The following is a 24,933-nucleotide window of genomic DNA, read 5'->3' as shown; positions in this document are numbered from 1 at the left end:
AGGGCCTCGTCAAAGAGGGTTGGGGAGTTCTTGAACCCTTGGGGGAGACGAGTCCAGGCTAGCTGCCCATGAATTCCTTTTTCAGGATCCGACCACTCAAAGGCAAATAACTCTTGACTGTGAGGGGCCAGGGGCAGACTGAAGAAAGCATCTTTTAAGTCCAGTACGGTATACCAGCGCTGATCAGGTGACAAGGAGCTTAAGAGAGTATACGGGTTGGGCACAGTTGAGTGAATGTCAATCACTTGCCTGTTGACTTCCCTCAAGTCCTGTACCAGCCTATAGTCATTAGAATTGGGTTTTTTCATGGGCAATAGGGGTGTGTTCCAGGTGGACTGGCAAGGGCTCAATATCTCCAAGTCTAGCAGGCATCCAATGTGTGGGATAATGCCCTCGTGAGCTTCGCAAGACATGGGGTACTGGCGAACCTTTACAGAATTGATGCCTGGCTTAGTTTCTACAAATATTGGGGCTCGGTGCCGCGCTAGCCCCATTCCTCCCGTTTCTGCCCAGGCCTGGGGAAAGTCTCGGAGCCAGATAGTCATATCATCGGATGAGGTAGTAGGTTGTTGGTACAGTCTATATTCATCCTCTAGGTTGAGGGTTAGAACATGAATGGGGCATCCCATTCTATCTTTTACTATGGTTTCACCTCCTGGTCGAAAGCTGATTTGTGCTCCCATCTTAGTAAGTAAGTCTCTGCCCAGTAGGGGGTATGGGCATTCAGGGATGACCATAAAGGAATGGGATACTCGGCCCACTCCAAGGTCTACAGTTCTCTGGGTGGTCCAGGGGTATTGTTTAGTGCCCGTGGCTCCTTGTACCTGTGACATTTTGTTGGAAATGGGCCCTCCAGCACGTAGGAGAACAGAATGTTGTGCTCCTGTGTCCACCAGGAACTGGGTAGGCTTCCCCTCCACTTTTAGGGTTACCCTGGGTTTGGGGAGGGGAACTGAACCCCGTCCCCCCTAATCATCTTCTTCAATCAGGATTTTAGCTCTAGGCTTTTTCTTAGGACAATTGCATACCCAATGGCCTTCTTCTTTGCAATATGCACATTGATTTTTGTTCAGGGGCAGCCTACCTCTGCGCTCCAGCTTGTCATCTCCCGAGGCAAGTTGCTGCAGCTGTCTCCTGCGTTCTCCTGGTTCTGCAGTGGCCGCTAAGAGGACCCGAGCCAGGTCCCTGGTCTGCCTCTTTTCAGCTTGTATCTGCTTGCCTTCAGCCGTTTCTCTATTGTTATAAACTTTCTCTGCTAGCTCTACAAAATCTCTGAGTTCCTTTTCTCCTAACCTTTCGACTCTCTGCAACTTTTTCTTTATGTCCGGAGCTGCCTGATTTATGAATGCCAATGCCACCGTTCCCAGATTTTCAGGTTTTTCAGGATCAAAGGGAGTGTATTGGTGAAAGGCATCCATTATGCGCTCTAGAAAAGCGGCTGGACTTTCATCACGTCCCTGTCTTAAATCATAAACTTTAGCCAAATTAGTGGGCCATCTAGCAGCCGCTCGGAGACCTGCCAATAGAGCCTGGCGGTAGACCGGAGTCTCTCCTTACCTTCTGCTGTGTTGTAGTCGCACCCGGGTTGGGTGAGGGGGAAGGCAAGGTCAATAGCTGTTTGAATTGTAGTTGGGACACCTGTGGGGCCCGGAATCAATTTCCGAGCCTCCAGAATGATTCTTTCTCTTTCTTCAGTTCTGAACAGTACTTGTAGCAGTTGCTGGCGATCATCCCAGGTAGGCTGGTGGGTAAACAGAACAGTCTCAAGAAGGTTAATCAGCTCTTTAGGATTGTCGGAGAAAGGAGCATTTTGAGATTTCCAGTTGTATAGATCACTAGTGGCAAAAGGCCAATAATGATACAGCTGGTCTCCATTTGCCTCTACAGGCCCTGCAGCCCATAAAGGAAGGACTGTAGAGTCTGTTTCGGGTGGGGGGCCTCTTTGAAGGGCTCCTCTAGTATTTTATGCAGGGCCAGTAGCCAATACCGATGGAGCCGGGGGCCTGGATGGTGGCTTGGGTGCCACTGATCCAGGCTCTGGCTGAGGCCCTGGCAGCCCAGGCCCCGGCAGCCCAAGCCCCAGCTCAGGCCCCAGCAGCCCAGGCCCCGGGACCTGGGGTGGTGGTGGGTAAGGAGGAGGGAAGATAACGTTTTCCTCAGCCCCTCCCTGTAGGATAGGGTAAAGAGGCACAGAGGGCTTCAGATTCTTTTTCGACCAGAGTTTTTCTGTTGTGGTCGCCATGAGGGTCAATCCTTCCAGACAGTGATGTAAGGGACCTGATCAGGGTGTCCACCCTGTGGCTGGAAGACAACTTTCTCCACGGCGGTGATGGTTGGAAGGTTGAAAGTCCCTTCCGGCGGCCATCCTACATCAAAGGCCGGCCATTCCGTGCTGCAGAAAGTGGTTAGTTTCCCTTTGCGAACCTCTACCGATAGATTATGGGCTCGCTCTCTAGCATCCTTAAAATGTCCAAGTACCAGGTCTAGGGGGGTGGAAGTAGTCTGTCCCATTACGTCCATCAACAGTAAGTAAAGACAAAGACACAGACAGACAAATAACAAGGTCCTAGCAAAACAGACAAGTCTTCCAGCCTTCCTCTATAAGCAAGGCTCAAAAGCTGAAACTGGTGAAGAACAGTGTCTTGGAAAAACCTCAACTGCCTCTTCGGACAGAAGCCTGGCGTGAGGTTCTTTACTCTCACCCAAGCACTCAGATATAGGGCTCAGAACGTCTTCAGAGCCCACCACAGTGGTGGCCCCCCAGCGTGTCCGCCTTAGCCACGTTTCACTGCTCCAAATTCAGAAAACAACACGAACAGTTTGGTACAGAACAAAAACACAGATAGACACACTCACCTGTCTGGCCAGCAGTTCATCCCTCCGGTTAAGGGTCCTTGGGGTCGTGGGGGGGATCCCGTACGACCCCCAGATGTTATGCCCCAAATCCAGTTCCCCCCAAGTCACCAAGGAGCCGACACCGATGCAAGGGCAAGAGGGAATTTATTTCAGATTCGAATCCGGGCTGCGCTCTAAACCATGCCCATACAGCAGGGAAAATGGCCACGGCTTCGATTCTGGGCTGTCCTGCCTATTTAAAGGGGAAAGCCCACGAAAACAGGGCGATACAGGATTGGCTGATGTTTTGGTGGGGGCTCTTTTCCCCCTTCCCCCACCACTTTCAGTTTACTGCTCTAGAGGTGTATACATTTTAAAATGACGTATTGGTTACAAAATGGAGTCCCTCAACTGGTCTTGGTACTTGGCCAGGTGGAGCATGGGACATTTTTGTAGACTTGTTTTGAAATCACAAATATTCCTTCTGTCTATTCCTTTTGTTCCTGCGGGAGGCAGTGGTGTCAGCTCTTCTTCCTCCAGTTAGTTGTGGGAATGTTTTCCTCATACATCCCATTGAGGTGGAGCTCTTCCTACAGGACCAGCTGAGGGCCCTCTGGAGCCACTCATCAGGACACACAGTAAGGAGGTTCTTGTTTTCTTAGCCAATAATTCTGTTATGACATTAATGTCATCATTAACAAGAGATGATTGCTGTGCCTAGTTCAAGAGGAAACACAGATATAACTGTTTGGAAAAGGAAAACGCCTGGGTCCACTCTACCAAATTTCAGGCACTCTACTTGTTACTGTTATGTACTGCCAGGTTATAACTGACTCAAAGCTGACCATCCAGTGGGCTATCAGTGGCAATAAATTACACAGGAGATGATCTTCCTCCTGTGGAGCAGCTGGAGGATTTGAACCCTTTGCTTTTGGGTTGGCAGTACAATTCCTTACAACCAGGCCACTGGAGCTCCTTACACACTGTGCTAGGCTCTTGAAGTGATCAGTATAAGGTCTAGAATGTTCTCCCAGGCATCTGTAGTCCTTGAGTCTTCACTCTCTGGGTTTCCCATTCCAAACCACAAGGCTTATCGTTATTCCTGACTTGCTTGATAACAAGGGCATTTCAAGTACTCACTTGAACTTCCCCAGCCAGGAGTCGGCGATGAGTGCTCCGAGAATCGGTGTCAGGTAGCACAGAGCTACAAAGGTGTGGTAGATGACAGTGGACAGATTGTTATCCCATCCAATGAAACGTGTGAAGTACAGAATCAGGATGGCTTTACCCAGAGGGAAGGTGGAGCAGAAGGGAGAGAGACACAAAGTCAGAAGTGGTTAAGGGAACGTGGGCTCCTCACCAAGAGGGGAGGCATACTGAGTGGTTACCTTTCATTCCATAGTAGGAGAATCTTTCACAGAACTCATTGATGATGATGAAGAAGATGCTCAATGGATAGCCAAAGCAACCCTGGTGAAACAAAGGGAGAGACTGGGGTACACTCCTCATGGTTCTCCTTCACAAACTAGTACAAACTCAGATGATGCGAATCCGAGAAATTGTCTGTAACCACTCACAGGTCGCATTTAGAATGTGAAGAGTTTCATATTCTTATAGAAATCTTTCTACAGAGTAAAAGCAATAAAATGAAGCATCTTGTCTGTCAGCCTGAGAAGGGCTGTGCACAGCATTTCCCAAACAGAGGTCCTATACAGACACACAGCTGTCCCTCTCACTGATGCCTGGAGAGTGATACATCATTGCTAAGGGAACAGAGCTGTGACCATCTAGGGGCAAAACGAATTGTAGAATTTACAAAGTGAAGATATGGCCACTATTATAGAATGGGAGGGACTGACTTCAGGGTTGGGGTGAGACTGAGAAAAATTGGATAAATTTTGTATACTACTGCATTGAAACAGATGAGGAAGATAACAGTTTAAAAGCGATATATGTTTGGGTATTATGGTTATCACAAGGGTCCAGAATGAAGGTTGCCTAGTGGAGTGTACTCAGGGTGGGGGTGGGGGATTCTATACCAGTGAAATAATTTTTCTTTTACTTTTCAAAGAGAAGTGAGAACTGGGAGGAGGAGTGGGCAGGGAGAAAAATGCAAGAATGAATATATGGAGATCCAAAATCTCGGTAAATGTTCATTAAAATTAATTTAAAAAAATTAAAAACCAAAAAACAAAGTGAAGATACATGGAGGAGGGAAACAAAGGGCTACGTACCCGTGATCCGGATAAACCTAAAAGGAAAAACCAAGAGGACATGGTCAAAGTCAAGCAATTAAAATATGGTTTTGCTCCCTTTAAACTCAGCTCTCCAGATTCTTGATTTTAAATTTTTTTTTGTCATTTGAGAGAAAGTTTAGCAAGCAAATTGGTTTTCTATTCAACAAATCGTACACATTATATTCCATGAGACTGATTATAATCCCCACATTGCAACAGCACCCTTTCTACTTTCATCCTGTTTTTTCTATTTCCATGAATCCTCCCTCTCTGCTTTCTGAGTTGTTTCCTCGAGGAAATGCTGCGTGTATTATCTTCCATGATTGATTGGGAAAATCTGCTGTCAAAGACCTCTTTAAAGTGCTCAAGCATAAGGATGTCAGTTTAAAGACTAAGGTGTGCCTGATCAAAACCACGGTATTCCCAGCTGTTTCATATGTATCTGAAAGTTGGGCAAGAAATAAATAAGGAAGATGAAAGAGTCAATGCCTTTGGATAGTGTGTCTTGTAGGAACTGCCCCCAAGAGCGCTCCTTAAAGTCAAGGACGGTAAAACTCCTCTCAGACTTTGAGCATGTTTTCAGGATGGGCTGGTCCTTGGAAAAAGACATCACGCTGGGAAAGGTGGAGGGTCAGAGAAAGAGAGGAAGACCTTCAACAAGCTGAGCTGACACAGTGACTGTGACAAGGGGTTCAAGGACACTGGAGACCGTGATGGTGGCACAGGGTAGGGCAAAGTTCAGGTGTGTTGTTCAAAGGCTCGCTTTGAGGTGTAATCGGCTTGTGGACACCTCAAAACAACAACACGACTAATTATCCCAAGCATTGCATTCCTTCCTGGTGTTATTGACCACCTTACAGGTCTGTCTATGGTTTGGCTGGAAATTAAATGAGAGGGATTTCAAACACAGATTTGAAGAGTGATAGAGGGCCACAGTCTTGGGGGTTCCATCAGCCTCTCTCAGACCAGTAAGCCTGGTCTGCAAAGATGACAGGGCTTCATCTCACATACTTCGGGTATGTTGCTTCTTCTTGTTGTTGTGGTTAGGTGCCGTTGAGTCCAGTACAACTCATAGAGACCCTATGAACAAAAGATCTGAACCCTGCTCTATCCTGCACCATCCTCACATGTCCTGACACACAGGAGCCCGTTGTGGCAGTCACTGTCAGTCCACCTGGTTGAGGGTCTTCCTCTCTTTTGCATGTTGCTAGGAGAGGCTATTCCTTGGAAAAGGGTATCATGCTTGGAAAGGTGGGGCATCCGTGAAAGAGAGGAAGAGCCTCAGTGTGCTAGACTGACACAGACACGGGTGCAATGGGCTCGAGGATGTCAGAAATGATGACGATGGCAGAGGAGAGGACAGGGTTCAGATCTGTCCTTTATAGAGTCACTAAGAGTCCTATCTGAATCTATGATCATCAATTACAATCTTAGGATCTTGAGTTTTGTTTCACATTTTCTTCCACCCTGTGAGGGACTTGCTATCATGATCCTCCTTTCAGTGCATGAGGCCCTGTCTCTTAATAGCAGTAAGACAGTTCATGATTAAGTCTGTTCATGAAACTTTCCAAACGTTCTTCAGCATCCCAGCCCTAGAATCCAGCCTAGAATTCTAAAGTGGGGCTCTAATAAGTTCCTCAGGCCACCTCTCATGTGCAGGATAAAGTGAGAACCAACATAAGTCAGATTATTGTGCCAAAATATTTTCGTTTTCTTTTCAATACTTCAAAGGCTGTTCAAATCCCTGAGATGAAGCCCAGACATTTTTGGTTTTCTTTGGTATCTCATAAGATAACTGGGTTGCTTGTGAACGTTAAATAATGGAGATATAAAATGCTTATAGGTTTGGAAGGAAGTCCCTGGGCGACACCATTGCTTTAAGTCCAAGTAGTAATCAAAGCCCTGGAGGCCTCCTAGGTAAAGAGTGGTGCTGCCCATCTCAGGCAGGTAGTTCAAGTCCACTAGCTTTTCTGAGGGAGAAGGACGGGCAGTCTGTTCTCGTGTGATTTACAGCCTCTCAAAGCCTACTGGAGGGTCAGCTAGGAGTCTGTTCTGACTCGACAGCACATGACAACAACAAAAACCAATTGAAAGGTTGATGGTTCGGGTCTACCCAGCGGTGCTATGAGAGAGAGGCCCAGCAATCTGCAGTCATTAGTATTATAACCAAGAATATTTGCTAGAATAGGGCTCACTTTTACTCTGTAACCCACAGAGGATTTGGAACCACAGGAGCCACAGTGGGGGAGTGGATCCAGTGTTCAGCTATTAACCAAAAGGTCAGTGGTTCGAGGTCACCAGGTGCTCCGAAGGAGACAGATGAGGTAATCTGATTGCTCATCTACTAACCGAAAGGTTAGCGGTTCAAGCTCACCAGGTGCTCTGTAGGGGACAGGTAAGGTAATGATTCCATATACATTTACAGCCATGAAAACCCTTTGGAGCTCTTCTCTGCCCTACAGAGTCCCAGGGAGTGTGAGCTGACTGGCCTGAGTAGTCGGCTTTTGGTTTTGGTCTCACACATTCTCTCTCATTGTCATTGTCATTGAGTCAATTTGAACCACCTTCCTTGGGGCTGGCAGTGCAACCCACTCGCCCATTAGGTATAATGTTGTTATATGCCATCAGGTCAACCATGACTCATAATGACCTTATGAACAATGGCTCTGAACTTTGCCCTATCCTGAGCCAGTTTCACGGTCTCAGACACATCCAACCCCATTGCCACAGTCGATCGATTTCATCCATGATCTTCCTTTTCCGTGCTGACCCTCCAAACTTTGCAGCATGATGTCCTTCTCCAAGGACTGATCTCTCCTGGCAACATACCCAAAGTATGTACGATGGAGCTTCAAAATCCTTGCTTCCAAGGAGCGAGGACAGACCTGTTTGTTCTCTTGACAGTCCATGGTATGTTCAATACTCTCCTGCAGCACCACAACTCAAAGGCATTGGTTCTTCTTCAGTCATCTTTAGTCATTGGCCAGCTCTCTGATGCATAGCAAGGCATTGAGATGACCATAGCCTGTATCAAGTGCACCCTAGTCTCTAAACTGACATCATTGCTCTTTAGCACTCAGGAGAGAGATCCTTGACAGCATTTTCTATTCCCTGAGCTTGGCCTTCCTTCTTGCCTCTTTCCAGAAGGTTCTAATGATATCCAATTACCTGTTTGTGGAAAATGTAGTACACTCTTTAACATATAAACAACTATTCCTTTGTCAGGTATGCTGTCCCCAGAAACTCAATTAGGGGTGGATGGTGTCCCTACACGTCAGGACTGACCTCAACAGCAGTGAGCTTGGTTTGGAGTTTTGTACACATGATTTAAGCCACCCCATGCTTCCTGAAGCCTTCTCTGACCCGGACAGCTCTGAGAACTATAGTGCTGCTGTCTCACTGTTCTGCGTGATCATAGCACAGGAATGAGCAGTTTCAGTCTTCGCCTGTCTCTTACACTAATTTCTCAAGTGGATAAGCCATGGGCATCTCCATGTCTTCAGCATCTCTTACAATGCCAGTGCACAGTCTGGGCTTAGAGTTAGAAAAGTGAATTAAAAGAGCAAGGGAGAAAACATGGAAATACAAATGAGCCAATGTGAACCAAGTTCAGCTACCACCACCTTTAGAACCACAGGAGCGGCCCTCCACCCACTGCCTCAGTCCCTGCCCCCAGCTTTGATCACAGAGTTAACCTTTAGTTCAAGCCCGAACACCACCTCTCACTGCCATCGGCATGAACACGCTGTCCTGTATGTGTCCGTGTTCAGATGCATGCTACACCCTCTGCCGGGGGTCATCTATTTCCCTCCGAGGCCCAGCAGTCCCTCGGACGCTGCAAGTCTAACTTCATTTAGAGCTCTGTGTTGTCAGAGTTCACTGCACAAGCCCAGCCAAGAGCAAATCCTACAACAGTGGTTCTCGAGCCAGAAACAGTCAGTATCACCTAGAAGACTTGTTAGAATAGATTTTTGGGTCCTGCCCCCCAAGTGGCTGATTCTGGGGTCTGAGATAAAGCGGAGAGCTTGCCAAGTATGCTTTTGGAGACTACACTATGGAAATCACTGTCCTGGAGAATGAAGAACATTCCTTAAGAGTCTATAGCTACCTGCATGTTGGAGCCTCTGATTGGTATACAGTCAACATTCTTGGCCACCAACTGAAAGGTTGGAGGTTCAAGTTCACCAAGGGGAGCTTTGGAAAAAAGACCTGACAATCTACTTTCTGAACAAAGTCACCTATGGAAAAAAAAATGTAGAACTCAAAACCACAAAAAAGGCCAGACTTCCTCTAAGGTCCTACAGAGCCTGGCAGACACCCCCGGGACCATGGCCCTCAACGCCCTTCCCATCTGGAAGGAAACACACCCCTGGGGTTCAGCTTGCAGCCAAACAACATATATATTAAGTGGTCAATAACACCAGGTAAGTATTAATGTTGTTGATTGCCTTCGAGTTGAGCATGACTCATAGCGACCCCATGAGCAAAAGGCTGAAGTGCCTCTACAACTATCGACATTCATCAAAGTTCATAGTGTTTCTGGAGGCATGTTGTTTAGGAAGTGGATGCCACTCCTGCCTCCAAACCGGTTACAGTATGCTAATGTACTTATGTGCCTTAAAACAACCAAGCATATACAGTTTAAAAAGCAGCATTTGCCTGAGAATAAAGCCCTCAAGGCAGGAAGGGCTAGGACAGAATTAATGGAATGAGAACTACAGGTGGGAAGTGGGAAAGTGCCCTTACGTTGTGGGTATTGTAATTAATGTTCAAATCCCCATTTGACTGTGGTCACGTCTCACCTTCTAGAAGGTGGCTCCTCTTAGACCTCAGCTAGTGAAGTCTTACAATTGTCTCCCAAAGATAAGACAAAATAAAGCCAGGGAAGGATGCACACAAAGATCTGTACTGGGTTTTTCTTTCCTCTGGAGTAAAGCAGAAAAGAGTTCTGAAAAACCCACATCCAAAATCCAGAAGCTATTGCTGCATTTATGATTCTTTTCTCATCTGTCTCAGAGTTCTGGTTGACAGTGGAAGATTTCTCCCCACTTGGACAGCACTTAAGTTTGAAATAGGAAATAGAAATGGAAAAGCTTTTGTCTATTTATGATATTAATAGGGTTGTGGAAGAGACCAAAATGCTTGGAGAGCTTGTTACGTGCTGTTGTGTTTGAACCATTTAATAGATGAATTCAAACCTCCAGTGGGTGTTCAGAGCATGTAATTAGCATAGAAGGTGGTTTATCTTTCTCCTATGGAGCAGCTGGTAGATTTGAACTGCCTGCCTTTAGGTTGGAAGCAAAACTGCCTACTCACTAGGCTAGCAGAGCTCCCTATTCTGAGAGCTTATGTTTGGTTATAACAACCATCAGCAAGCCACACCCCATGCCTTTGAGACAATTCTAACTCACAGTAGGACAGAGTGGAGCTGCCCAGAACTTTCCAAGACTCCTATCTAGAAGAAAGCTGGATGCCTCACTTTCTCCTGAGGAGCAGCTGGTGGGTTCCAACCAGCGACCTCTTTATTATCAATGGAGTGCTTTAACCACTGAGCAACCATGTTATTGTGGTTAGGTGCAATCTAGTTGAGTATGACTCATAGTGACCTTACAGATGTTCTTTGCCAGCCTCATCACCTCTGACAATCAAACCCATAACTGCTGTCCCGGTGTCAATCCATTTCTTTGAGAGTTTTCCTCTCTTTTATTGACCCTTCACCTTCCCAAGCATGATGTCCCTTTCCAAGGAATAATCCCTTCTAACAACATGCCCAAAATATGCGGATGGAGCTTTGCCTCCAAGGAGCACTCTGGCTGCACCATCTCCAAGCCATATCTGTTTGTTCTTTTGGCAGTCCATGGCATATTCAGTACTTATCTCCAGCACCACAACTCAAAGGCAATGGTTCTTCTGTCATTCATTGTCCAGCTCTCAGATGCATGGCAAGTGATGATAAAGACCATGCCCTGAATCAGGCACACCTTAGTCTTTAAACTGACATCATTGCTCCTCAGTACATTGGAGAGGTCCCTGACAGCAGACTTTCCCATTGTAACACATCTTTTGATTTCTTGACTGCTGGTAACAAGGGTGTTGATTGTGGATCCCAGTAAGATGATATTTCTCACAATTTCAGTCTTTTCTCCATCTACTATAATGCTGCCTATCAGTCCAGTGGTGAGGATTTTTATCTTGATGCTGAGATGCAATCCATATTGAAGGCTATGGTCTTTGATCTTCTGTAGCAAGCTTTTCAAGTCCTTCTCACTTCTGGCAAGCAAAGTTGTGATGTCTGTATAATGCAGGTTGTTGATGAGTCTTCCTCCTATCCTGATGCCACTTTCTTCATAGCTAGAACCAAACTATGGACAATTAAATTCCTAGACTCACTTTTGAATCTGAGATTTAGTACATAGCTACCACTCATGAAAACATTTTCTTTCCTAAAAGGTGTGTATTCCAAAGAACTACTTTTATTATTCCAGGGCAGAGGTTGCTAAGCTCTGCTTTTATAGAATTTGGAGTTATCTGCTGTATGCAATAGTGCAGTCAGCATTTCTTATCTTAACATACCTGTGTCAACAGGATTCCTATCTAAGAAAGGTCAAGTACAGAAATGGTATTTACATTGGACTTAAGTCTGAACACAAATTTCAACTGTCACAAAATTCTGTTTACTATGGTACAAGCTGTGTTAGTGGATGGTATCAAATGGTAGATACCATAATAACAAATCTGATCAGTGTATTTAAGAGGTCCTGTGTTTCTGCCATCTCCTATCACTTAAATAGAACTACTTAGCTTAGTTAGAATATATGGCTTTTTCAGTCAGTTCCTAGTATATAGTTGCTGTTGTTAGGTGCTATTGAGTTCACAGCTACTCATAGTGACCCAATGAACAATGGCTTTGAACCTTCCATATCTTGTGCCGTCCTCACCATCTCTGACACACTTGAGCCCATGGTTACTGACACTGTGTCAATCCATTTCATTGAGGTTCTTCTCCTCTTGTGCTGACTCTCCACCAAAAGAGTCCAAGCATAATGTCCTTCTCCAAGAACTGGTCACTCCTGACAACATGCCCAAAGTATGTGGGATGGAGTTTCACCATCCTTGCCCCCCCAAAGAGGAGCCTGGTTTCACTTTTTTCAGGGTAGACCTGTTTGTTTTCTTTGCAGTGCATGGGATATTAAATACTTTTCTCCAATATCACAACTCAAAGGTATTTATTCTTCTTCTGCCATCCTAGTCATTGTCTTCTTCTGCCAATGCCTAGTCAATGTTCAACTTTCAGGTGCATAGCAAGTCACTGAAAAGACCGTGGCTTGGATCAGATGCACCTTAGTCTTTAAAGTGACATCGTTACTCTTTAGTAGTCTACAGAGGTCTTCTGACAGAAGATTTTCCCTGTGAAACTCATCTTTTGACTTCTTTTTAATGAAAAAATATTTAAATTATGATCTTAGAGAAAAATTCGAGAAAGGATGGCTATTCATTCATTCTTTCATTGACACATGTCTTTTGATTTAATGACTGATGACCCCAAAGGTTTGTGGATCCAAGTAAGATGAAATCATTAACAGCTTCAATCTTTTATCCATAATATTGCTTATTGGCCTGGTGGTGAGGATTTCTGTTTTCTTGATGTCGAGATGTGATCCGTATTGAATGCTTAGTCTTTGATCTTCTGCAGTAAGCGTTGAAGTCCTCCTCTTCTTCATAAGGTCTAGCTTTCTGAATGATCTATTCAACATATAGATGGAATTGGTATGGAGAAAGGAAACATCCCTAGCATACACCTTTCTTGATTTTGAACCCTTGCTCTGTATGATATAGTAAGCACTGAATAAGCACTGACTCTTAGTGGTTTTCTAAGCCTACGGTGGCTTTGGCTTTCTTTCACTGAAAGAAGAAGTTAATACTATAACTGTACATTATGCATTTCTTTGATTATCAACTTGGAGGAAGTAAGAAAAAAACAGGAATTCCCACATGGAGACTCCTCCCATTTCTTTCAAATTCTTAGTGAAATCTCTCCTTTAATATTATTACTTAATCATTTTTGAACATAACACATTGTTTACAATTTTAAAGTGTTAGTTATCATATGTTTCAAATCATACAAAAAACCAAAAGTTAATACAACACTTTCCTTATACAAATGATGCTGTTTCCTGTTGTTGTGCATTGACTTGGTTCCAACTCAGCAATCTTATGTACAAAATCGTGTCCAATCTTACACCATCCTCACAGTGTCTGCTGTGCTAAAGCCCACTCTTATAGTCATTGTGTCAATCCATCTAGTTGAGTCTTCCAAGAGTCAGAAAAGGAGTTACTCTCCAGAGAACCAAAAGAACAACAATGTCAGTTTAGAGACTAACATGCGCCTGGTCCAGGCCATGGTCTTCTCAGTTGCTTGCTATGACACTAAGACCAGGATTATGAATAAAGAGGACAGAAGAAGAATTGATGCCTTTGAGTTGTGGTGCTGAAGAAGAGTACTGAACATACCATAGACTGCCAAGAGAATAAAGATGTCTGTCCTAGAGAGGATGAAGCCAGTTTTCTCATAGAAGACAAGGATTTTGAAGCTCCATCTCACATATTTTGGATATGTTGCCAAAAGGGACCCGTCCTTGGAGAAGAAGATCATTCTTGGAAGGGGGGAGGGTCAGCGCAGGATGAAATGGATTGGTACAGTGACTGTGGCAATGAGATCAGAGGTGTCAGAGATGGTTAGTTTGGCAGGCATGATTCAGAGTCATTGTTCAAAGGGTTGCTATGATCTAGAGTTGACTTGACAGCACGTAATATTTCCAAGCATGATGACCTTCTCTAGAGACTGGCACCTCCTGGTAACATGCCCAAAGTGAGACCAAGTGTTACCATTTCCCAAGTATTTTTTAAAAATCTTGCTTCATGTAAATATTTTAGGGATAATATCCTAGTATTTTAGAAATTGGTAACTTTTTAGCAACATCAAGGATGTAGAGAGTGCATTTCCAGAACTTGGAACTGGGGAGGCTGGAAAGGATGAAGCATTTTCTGAGAGATACTATTATTTTCAGGTTCAGAGAACTATTCTCTCTCATTACCAAGAGCAAACTTTAGGAAACAATTAAGCATTACATGTATTTCCAGATATTTCTAAAGTTGCACTGTGTGGTGAACAGAATAATGTTCCCCCAAAGATTTCCACAGGGGTCTTAGTGGTATAGTTAAGTGCTTGGCTGCTAACTTAAAAGACTGGTGGTTTAAACATACCAGTCACTTTGACTTGATAGAATATAATGACAACAGGGAGCTCTGGTGGCCCAGTGACAAGAAGCTGCGCTGCCATCCTGAAGGCATGCAGTTGGAATCCACCAGCTGCTCTGCAGGAGAAAGATGGGCAATTTCCTTCTGTGAGATTAACTGCCTCTGAAAACCCACTGGAGGGTCAGCTATGGGTTGGTTCCGATTCAATGGTACACAACCACCACCACCACCACCACCTTGGGGGAAAAATGTGTTAGTCTGCTCCTGTAAAGAGTATAGACTCAGAAACCCTACAGGGCAGTTCTACTCTGTCCTGTATTAGAGTTGACATCAGCTCAAGGTCTGAATCCTTGAAACTTGTAACTAGGTTATTTTTATATGGCAGAAGGAATTTTGCATCTGTGATTAATTCAGAGGACTGGAGATGTAGAGATTATCCTGGGTTATCTGGGTGGACCCAATATAATCACAAGAGTCCTTTAAAAAGGTCAGGGAAGGGGTGGGAAGACAGACACAGAGGCAGGGGTGACACAATTGCTGGAAGGGGTCATGAGCCAAGGAAGGACAGAACTCTAGACCCTGGAAAAGGGAAGGAAATGGGTTCCCCCCAGAGGCACCAGAAGAGCCAGCACTGACAACATCTTGACTGTGGTCCACTGAAACCTATTTGGGACTTCTGAGCTTCAGAACTACAAGGTGACAAATTTACATTGTTTTAGCCACTAAAAACGCAAATGGACTCATTGCCATCAAATTGAAACACTCATCACTGACATTTTGAGTTTTCAGAGGTTATAAACTCCATGGGAGGAGATTGTTTTTCTTTCTCCTTTGGAGCAGGTGATGGACTTGAAATGTGTGCCTTTGGGTTGGTAACACAATTCCCCCTGTTACAGCAGCAGCAGGCATCTAATGCCAACCTCTGAACACGTAGGTCTTTATCTACTAACTCAAAATCCCTACCATTTCCCCCCCACCCTTTCAGATGTTCTTTTTATTACTTTTCATTCTAAGTTACAATTTCCATGTGGCATCTTATAATTCCGCCTGTCTGCTTCATAAATAAGATTTGACAGATTTTAGTTCCGTTCATGACTTGCTCTGTTGCCTTCAAGGACATGGATGGATAATGTGACAAAAAACAGTGGGAGTGAATTTGATGTAGACTGAGGATTGTGTGGGAAGATTCTGATCTGTTGTTTGTAGAGTTGACTTGATGACACCTAGGTTTGAAGCTGTCAGTGATTCCACCTTGCTTGGATCACCAGTCAGTCAGGAGTTCAGGAGACGCACTGCATTGGGCAAGTCTGCTGACAGGGACCTCTCCCTTAAAGGTAATGAGGTCAATTTGACGACTCAGATGCACCTGGCTCAATTCAGAAGCTTCATTTCTCATACTTTATATAGGATGCTTGTTGTTGTTAGGTGCTGTAGAGTCAAGTAGGACTCATAGCAACCCTAGGAACAGCGGATCTGAACCCTGTCCTATCCAGTGCCATCTTCACACTTCCTGACACAGTAGAACTTATTGCAACAATCACCATGTTAATCTACCTGGCTAAGGGTCTTCCCCTCCTTCACTGACCCTCTACCCTTCCAAGCATCATGTCCCTCTCCACGGAAAAACCCCTCCTAACAACATGCCCAAAGTGTGTGAGGGGAAGCCTCATCATTCTTGCCTTCAAAGAGCACTCCAACTACATCCTCTCCAAGATATATTTATTTGTTCTTTCAGCAGTCCATGGGATGTTCCGTGTTCTTCGCCAGCACAACTCAAAGCATCAATACTTCTTTTGTCATCCCTATTCATTGTCCAGCTCTCAGATGCATAGCATGTAATCAGAAAAACCATGGCTTGAATCAGACACACTTCAGTCCTTAAACTGACATCATTACTCCTCAATAATTTGGAGAGGTCCCTAACTGCAGACTGTTCCAGCGCACTATGTCTCCTGATTTCCTGAGTGCCGGTACCAAGTGTGTTAATTGAGGATCCAAATAAGATGAATTTGTTGACAGTTTCAATTTCTTCTCCATCCACCATGGTGTTGCCTATTAATCCAGTAGTAAGAATCTTTGTTTATTTGACATTGGCATGCAATCCATAATGAAGGTTGTATTACTTAATTTTCTGCAACTAGTGCTTCAAGTCCTCCTCACTTTCAGCAAGCAAGGTTGTGTCATGTGCATAATGTAGGCTATTTGAGTCTCCCTGTGATCCTGATGCCACATTCCTCTTCATAGAGTTCAGCTTCTTGAATAATTTGTTCAGCACACCGATAGAATAGATATGGAGAGACACACTCCCTTCCTAATCTTAAACCATGCAGTGTCTCCCTGCTCTGTTCGCACAACAGCCTCCTGGTCCAGGTATAGATTTTGTAAGAGCACAATTAAATGCTCTGGGATTCTCATTCTTCTCAATGTCAGCCACAATTTGTTATGATCCACACAGTCAAACATCTTTGCATAATTAATAAATCACAAGTAGACACTTTACTTTCTGCTAGGATCTATCTGATATCAGCAATGATATCCTTGGTACCGTGGCCTTTTCTAAATCCTGCTTGAACTTCTGGAAGTTCCCCATCTATGTAGAGTTCTAGCTGTTTTTGAATAATCTAGAGCAGTATTTTGCTTGTTGTTGTTGTTGTTGTTAAGTGCTATCGAGTCATAGACTACTCATAGAGATCCTATGAATGAAAGACCTGAGCACTGTTAAGAGGGTTTCCAGAGACAAGTCATTTCAGAAGTGGATGCCACTCCTGCTTCCAAGCTTGTTTTAATTGGAAAGCTCCACCAAACACTGTCCAGCATGGGTAACCATTTGGCACATCAGTGTCACAGTGTTTGTTTAGCTTGCATATGATATTAATGTTATTTTCTTACTTCCGTTCCATTCCACTTCACCTCCCCCACCTGGCCACACTGACATCTCCTACCCCTCTCTCCTGACTGCACTCTTCCAGGACACCCTGTGGTTCACCCCGCCTTAGGCTCATCAGTATTTTCTCTTCCTCTCCTTTTCAGATCTTTCTTTAGGATCTTCACAACTATCCCTGACAGAGTTAGCTGCTCTGCCTTCTGAAAATTTCCACAGGACCTCAAGTATCATATGATGCCGTTGCGGTTTTGAGAAACTAAAGAAAGCATGCACACTTCAAAATGAACCTAGGAGGATGTACATCAGACTTAACTGAGGAGAGGGAATGGGGACAGAGGTGGCCTAATTGCCTTATGTAACACAATTGGTTTGATTGTATATTTTGATCAAAAAGTGAAATGAACTTTAGGAAAGACAGAGAGATACACAAAAAATACAGGCAACAGCAGCTGTATAAGCTGACAGGCAGGATGCATGAATGAGGATGGCTGAAAGACTGTACCTATGACCAGATGATATTGGCAGATGATATTTCTACACTCATTAACACATGCTCTGAATACGTCTACAGCAGAGGCAAGAGGGGCAGTGCTTTGAAAGCTGCTTAATCATAACTGAACACATTGAAGGAATGAGTTGCTTGCACTGGAGCCTGGGGACCACAGTCTTGGGGGACAACAAGGCAAATTAGCATAACATAATCCACAAAGACAATGTTCTGTAGCTTATTGGGAGAGTAGTAACTGGGGTTTTAAAAGCTTGCAAGCAGCCATTTAAGAATATTGTCCATTGCACCAGCCATTCAAGGTGCAACTGTTGGACTCCTTTTGCACAGGACAAAGAAGAGGGAAAAGCAAATACGTACTGAAGCAATCCATCTAAAAGGACTAATAATAGACTGGGTAAGGCTCAAATTCCATGAGCTTGAGACTGGAAGACCGACAGGTGTCTGGCTACCACTCCTGACCACTCTAAAAGGGGTCACGGGAGAAGATTCTGGATAAAGTGAAAGAAAACGCAGAACAAACTTGAAAGCATATAAATGGCCAGGCTTACTGGTCTGATAGGGTGGAACCCCTAGACTATGACCCATCATCTCTCTTTGAACGTGCAACAAAATTCACTTCTGTGGCTCAACCTTTAGCTAGAAAGAAGTCTATAAAAGGTGACTAACACCAAAGAGGCCCTCACACCTTAGGATAATGAACCAGTTAAGATTTGCTTGCAGATAAAGCTCTCAAGGCAGGAAAGGGTAGACTAGAAAGATTAATGGAAATGAGAATTATGGAGGGGAGTTTGGAAAAGTGTGGTTACATTGTGAGTCATGCCATGAATTTTCTAAAACAATAGGTGTATGAATGGTTGAATGAAAAACCAATTTGCCTTGTAAACTTTTATTCAAATCACATAAAAAGTTGCTTTACTTTAAGCAAATTTAAATGAGCTGTTTTATTACTAAGGGATGTCTAGTGGTGTAGCCTGAAGCAAGCTGTACGGTTAATCCAAAGGTTGTGCTTCTTTCAACAGGTCTATCCTGGAGAAGGTGAAACCAAGTTACTCCTTGGAAGCAAAGATTTTTGAAGTTCCGTCTCATATAGCTAGGACATGTTGCCAGGAGGGACCAGTCATTGGGGATGACATCGGGGTGGAAGTACAATACAAGAGAGGAAGACCTTGGATGAGATGGATTGACACAGTGCCTAGGATAATAGGGGCTGGTGTGTTGGAGACAGTTCAATTGGCTCAGCATAGAACAGAGTTCAGAGCTATTGTGCATAGGGTCACTATGAGTCACCAGCACATAACAACAAAGCAATTGAAAAATCCATGGCTTGGGTCAGATGTCCCTTATTCATTAAGTGATCATCCTTTCTCCTTGACACTTTAAAGAGGTCTTTGACAAAAAATTTTCCTAATGCAACACGTCTTTTGATTTCTTGACTGTTAGTCATGGGTGTTAATTGTGAATCTAAGTAAAATGAAGTAATTGACAACTTCAATCTTTTTTCCATCCATGATACTGTCTATTGGTCCAATGGTGGGGATTTTTGTTTTCCTGATATTGAGGTGTAATAAATATTGAAAGCTGTAGTCATTGATTTTTAGTGAATGTTTGAAGTCTTCAGTTTCTGCAAGCAAGGCTAAATTATCTGCATAATGTATGTTGTTGATAAGTCTTCCTCCAATCCTGATGTAACATTTTCTTTATGTAGTCCAGCTTCTTTTTTAAAAAAATTTTAACTAGTTTATTTACAAAATTCTAATACACTGTTTTCAAGAACAAATTCTGTCAATTTCCCTCACCCCACCCCCACCCACTCATCAAATTGTACAACCGATGATCAATACCCTCTTCCCTCTGCACATCCACATCCCTTTGCTTCCAACCTCTCCTTCTTGGATTCTTATACTCATTCTACAATAATGGTTTTATACAATATCTATCCTGTGGGACTGAGTTAGTTCGCTCAGCATAATGCTCTCCGGTCCCTCCCAAATTAAGGAATAATTTACAAAATCATTGCTCCTGCGTGCTGCACAGTATTCCACTGTGTGAATGTACCATAATTTCTCAATCCATTCATTTGTGGTTGGACATTTGGGCTGTTTCCATGTTCTTGTGATGGTGAATAATGCTGCTATAAACATTGGTGTGCAAATCTGAGTTTGTGCCCTAGTTCTCATTTTTTCAGGGTATATTCCAAGTAGTGGAATAGATGGTTCATATGGAATTTCTATGTTCAGCTTTTTGAAGAAGTACCAGAATGGTTGCACCATTTTACACTCCCACGAACAATGTATATGAGTTCCTTTCTCGCCACATCCTCTCCAACATCTATTACTTGCTGCCCTGTTAAACTTTGCCACTATTAGAGTGAGATGGTATCTCAATGTGGTTTTGATTTGCATCTCTCTTATTGCCAGTGATTTGGAGCATTTCTTCATGTGTCTGTTTGCCATTTGAATATCTTCCTCTGTGAAAATTCTTTCCATGTCTTTTGCCCATTTTGTAATTGGGTTATCAGTCTTTTTCTTGTGGAGGCCCAGGAGTATTCTGTAAACTTTTGTTATAAAACTTTTGTCTGAGATGACATTACCAAATGCTTATTACTAGTCTGTGGGTTTTCTTTTCACCTTGTTGGGAAAAAGTTTTTGATGCACACATGGATTTAATCTTTAGAAGGTCCCATGCATCAATTTTATCCTCTTTAGATTGTGCATTTCTGGTTGTATTTGGCAGTTTCTTTATACCTTGAACTAGCACTTCTAAGCTTGATTCCAGTTTGTCTCTTACGAACGTTATGGTTTTGAGCTTTACTCCCAGGTCTCTGATCCACCTTGAGTTGATTTTTGTGTATGGTGGGAGACGTGGAGCTTGTTTCAGCTTTCTGCAGGTGGGAGTCCAGTTTTGCCAGCACCATGTGTTGAAGAGGTTATCATTTCCCCATCTGATAGCTTTGTAGTCCAGCTTCTTGATTTGTTCCACATACAAATTGATCGAGTATAGAGAAACTCTAATAACCCTGACACATACCACATATTTTTCCCAATTTTAAACTGTGCAGGGTCCTCTTGTTCTGTTTTTCCCTATCGAAGTATTTTTTCCTGAGATCATTCAGATCAAGGCAGCCAGCATTCAGCTAGTATGGCGTCCCTCCTTGTCCCTTCATCACAAGGTCTAGGGATGCACCCAATAGAAGTAGCCTAGGATTCAGCTAATACAGGCACCTGTAGGTATTCCTTCCTAATGACTTTTGGCTTTGCTAACAATTCCTGCTTTTGTGGTCTAAGAAGCACTTCCCAGTGCCTTGTATAGGCAGAGGCAAGAAGAGTGACCAGAGCCATGCACGAGGCCACAGCGATGTCCTGTGATGACTAAGAACCTATGAAAAGAGAGACCACCTTCAAGACCAGCTGCTTGCACCTCCTGATGTTTGTAATCTCTCCTTTTCTAAAATAACCCTGTCTTTCCCTCCTAACAGTGCTGAACAAACACGCGTTCTTCCCCATGCCCTTAACCTAAGCTACAAATATGCCCTCAAACCTCCCCTTTTCTGAGATAACTTTAGGGATCTCCCAGCCCTTTCCCCTACATAATCATATGTAATCGTTCACTTTTTCTATTCCATTACCTGTCTCCAAGATTGGGATTGTTCTTGTTTGTTGGGATTTTTTGGTTTGTTTGTTTGTTTGTTTGGTCGATTGGTTGGGTTTTTTGTGACAGAATCATGGTTTTCAGGTAACACTCTTGCTGGTACCTTCAAACAGGGCACAACCTGCCCACCTGTGGGCACTGTCTTCGCTCTTCTCTGGTTTATTACAGTAAACTTCACTGAAATAGTCTTTTTGTCTATTAGTATCACAACAGTGTCAGTTTAAAGACTAAAGCATACCTGGTCCAAGCCATGGTCTTTTCAATTATTTACTGTGTGTCTGAAAGTTGGACTATGAATAAAGATGATGAGAAGAATTGATGCCTTTTAGATGTGGTGTTGGAGAAGAGTAATGAATATCCCATGGACTGCCATAAAAAAAAACCCCAAATATGTCTGGACGAAAGTGCAACCAGGGTGCTCCTTGGAAGCAAGGATGGTGAAACTCGGTATCACACACATTGGGAATGTTTTAGAAGGGCTATTCCTTGGAAAAGACATCATACTTGAAAAGGTGAAGGGTCCGTGTAAGAAAGGAAGACTTTCAACAGGATGTACTGACACAGTGACTGTAACAATGGGCTCAAGCATGTCAGAAATGAGGATGGCACAGGACACAGCACGGTCCACATCCATTTTTCATAGGGTTGCTACGAGTTGTGGTTGACTCGTGGCACTAAGAGCAAGGACTTTATCATTGAAAGAAGATCTAGCTCATGCTTCACTGTTACTCATTCCCAGGTTTCTTCTGTCACTTTTAAGATAAGTTCATTGCCCCCTAAGCAAGGGGCCCCCCTTTTCTTCTCTCTTCAGCCCACCTTTTCTAACCCTTAATAAACTGGTTTGGGGTGTTAAAAAGAAAAGATCTAGCATTGCATTGATATACTTTCAAATGGCAACTAGCACAATCATACCAATGTTTTGTTTTCAGGATACCACTTTGATCAAAATGACAGTAAATCTTTCCTGGGCCACTGCCATGAACAAACAAATTCTCAATCCTCTGTCTGCTAAACCAGCCAAATCCAAATAAACCAAAACTGGGGAAACTGGGACAAAGAAGAAAATGAAACTAGTTGCCGTTTACTCAGGTCTGGAGCCCCGGAACCCCACGGATAGAGAGTAGAACTAAGTTTTGAAGAGTTTTCTTTTCATTTTCAATTTTTAATTTTTTTAAACAAGATTATTTTATGGCTATTGAGAATATACATAGTGAAACACACAGTAATGTAACAGTTGCTGCACGTAAAATAGGGTTTAGAAGAGGCAATGGCATTGAGGAAATCACAGCCAATGTCAGATGGATCTTGCCTCAAAGCAGAGATGACCAGAGGAATGTCTGTGTTTCGTTGATGACACAAAGGCATTTAACTGTGTGGATAACAACAAATTGTGGCTAACATTAAGAATCTCAGAAGAATCTGATTCTGCTCATAAGAAACCTACCTGAAGTTGTCACCAGAACAGAGCAAGGAAACGCCGCATGGTTGATATATATGCCAGGGATGTATCTTTTCTCCATACCTTTTCAATCTATATGCAGAACAGATAATCCAGGAAGCTTGGCTTTATGGGGCGGCGGGGGGGGGGGATGAAAATATAGCATCAGGATTGGAGGAAGACTCATGAATAATCTGCATTATGCAGATGTCACAACCCTGCTTGCTGAAGCTGAAGAGGACCTGAAGCACTTATTGCAGAAGGTCAAGGACTATAGACTTCAATATGGATTGAAGCTCAATATCAAGAAAACAAAGATTCTCACCACTGGGCTGATTGGCAGTATCATAATAGATAGTGAAGAGATTGAGATTATTCATGGCTTTAGTTTGCTTGGCTCCACAATCAACACTCTTGGTATCAGCAGCCAGGAAATTAAAAGACAAAGTACATTGAGAAAGTTTGTTGTCAGGGACCTCTCCAGACTACTGAAGACCAACAACATCAGTCTGGAGACTAAGGTGTGCCTGGTCCAAGCCATAGTCTTTGCAATTGCTTGCTATGTCAGAGAGTTGGACAATGACTAGAGATGATAGAAAGTGAATTGATGCCTTTGATCTGTGGTGCTGCAGAAGAGTATTAAGTATACACCATGGACTGCCAGGAGAACAAACAGATTCATTCTGGAGAGGATGAAACCAGGCCGATCCTTGGAGGCAAGGATACTGAGCCTTTTTCTGACATACTTTGGGCACGTTGCAAAGAGGGACCAGTCCTTGGAGAGGGATGTATGCTTGGGAGGGTGGACGGACAGAGAAAGAGATAAAGGCCATTGATGAGATGGATTGATTCAGTGACTGGGGTATTGGGGTAGGTTTGTCAAAGACAGTAAAGTTGGCACAGGATAAAGTAGGTTTTCACAAGCGACTCAATGGCACATAACAACAACAATAAGAAAAAGATGGCAGTTTCCTCCTGTACGAATAACTGCTTCTGAAAACCCATTGGAGGGTCAGGTATAAGTCGGTTCTGCATTAACAGTCAGTGTACGACATCATAGACAGCTTTAAGGGACATCTAGTGGCCAAGTGGTAACATCTTCTGTTAACCCAAAGGCATGAGGTTTGAGTCCACCAGCTCCTCCGAAGGAGAAATGAGCAGACTGTTCTGTGATTCACAGCCTCTGAAAACACACTGGAGGGTCAGCAATGACTCAGTTCCAACTTGACCAGACCTAACAACAATGACAACAACATAGTTCATAATAAAGTCTTATACTTATGACACATTTTATTTTTTAAAGTTGTTATCACCGGCTGCCGCCGCCACCACAGAACCCGCTGCCTCGGGCCAGGGCCGCGTGGGGTGGGGGTGGGGGGTGAGACCTCGCTGTCCAGTGGCGGGGAGCGGCCAGAGGCGGCCACGGGACCGGTGGAGCGGACCGAGCCAGCGCGCTCTCGGCGGTCGGGCCTCCCCAATAAAAAAAAAAGTCTGCTTTGAAAAAAAAAAACAAAACCAAAACCAGAATGTTCATTTTGTTCACTGCATTTAATTTTGAACTCTCGTCCTACAAAAATAATACACTTCCTTGAGACACATTAAAAAAAAAAAACACGACAAACTTGTTAAGCTACTGTTGAGACTTTAGGGATATTTTTGGCTTAAAGTGGAAAGATTACCTCTAGGGGAAGCGAAACATCAAGAAGACAAAGATTCTCACCACTGGGCCAATTGGCAGCACCATAATGGATGGAGAGCTTGAGGTTGTTAACAATTTCAGCTTGCTCGGCTCCACAATCAACACTCTTGTCACCAGCAGTCAGAAAACCAAAAGACAAATTGCACTGGGGAAGACAGCTGTCAGGGACCTCTCCAGAAAGCTAAGGAGCAATGATATCAGTCTACAGACTAAGGTGTGCCTGATCCAGGCCATAGTCTTCACAATTACTTGTTATGCATCAGAGAGCTGGAACTGAGGATAACAAAAGAATTGATGTCTTTGAGTTGCTGGAGAAGTGTATTAAACATTCCATGGACTGTGAAAAGAACAAACAGGTCTGTCTTGGCACATCACAACAACAGGGGAAGAGCCCTGTCTTGTTCAGTAATTCAGTATCTGGGATAG

The 24,933-nt window shown here is 43.7% G+C and overlaps 1 protein-coding gene across 1 annotated transcript in view; it reads right to left on the bottom strand.

The window, feature by feature from the left end:
* The window catches only part of SLC15A1 (solute carrier family 15 (oligopeptide transporter), member 1), an 81,179-nt gene that overhangs the window by 48,429 nt on the left and 7,817 nt on the right, over nt 1-24,933 (bottom strand). Inside the window, exons 2-4 of the mRNA XM_006879620.1 lie at nt 5,070-5,086; nt 4,224-4,305; nt 3,976-4,117 (exon numbers count right to left, since the gene is read on the bottom strand). Of these exons, the coding sequence (XP_006879682.1) occupies nt 3,976-4,117; nt 4,224-4,305; nt 5,070-5,086 (241 nt within the window). The remainder of the gene's footprint in view (nt 1-3,975; nt 4,118-4,223; nt 4,306-5,069; nt 5,087-24,933) is intronic.

This window comes from Elephantulus edwardii, unplaced genomic scaffold, assembly GCF_000299155.1.
Source record: "Elephantulus edwardii isolate Elephantulus edwardi_28Jun2011 unplaced genomic scaffold, EleEdw1.0 scaffold00004, whole genome shotgun sequence".
NCBI classification, from domain to species: Eukaryota; Metazoa; Chordata; class Mammalia; order Macroscelidea; family Macroscelididae; genus Elephantulus; species Elephantulus edwardii.
The sequence above is the reverse complement of the archived record's forward strand: the minus strand, read 5'-3'. Positions and strand labels throughout refer to the sequence as shown.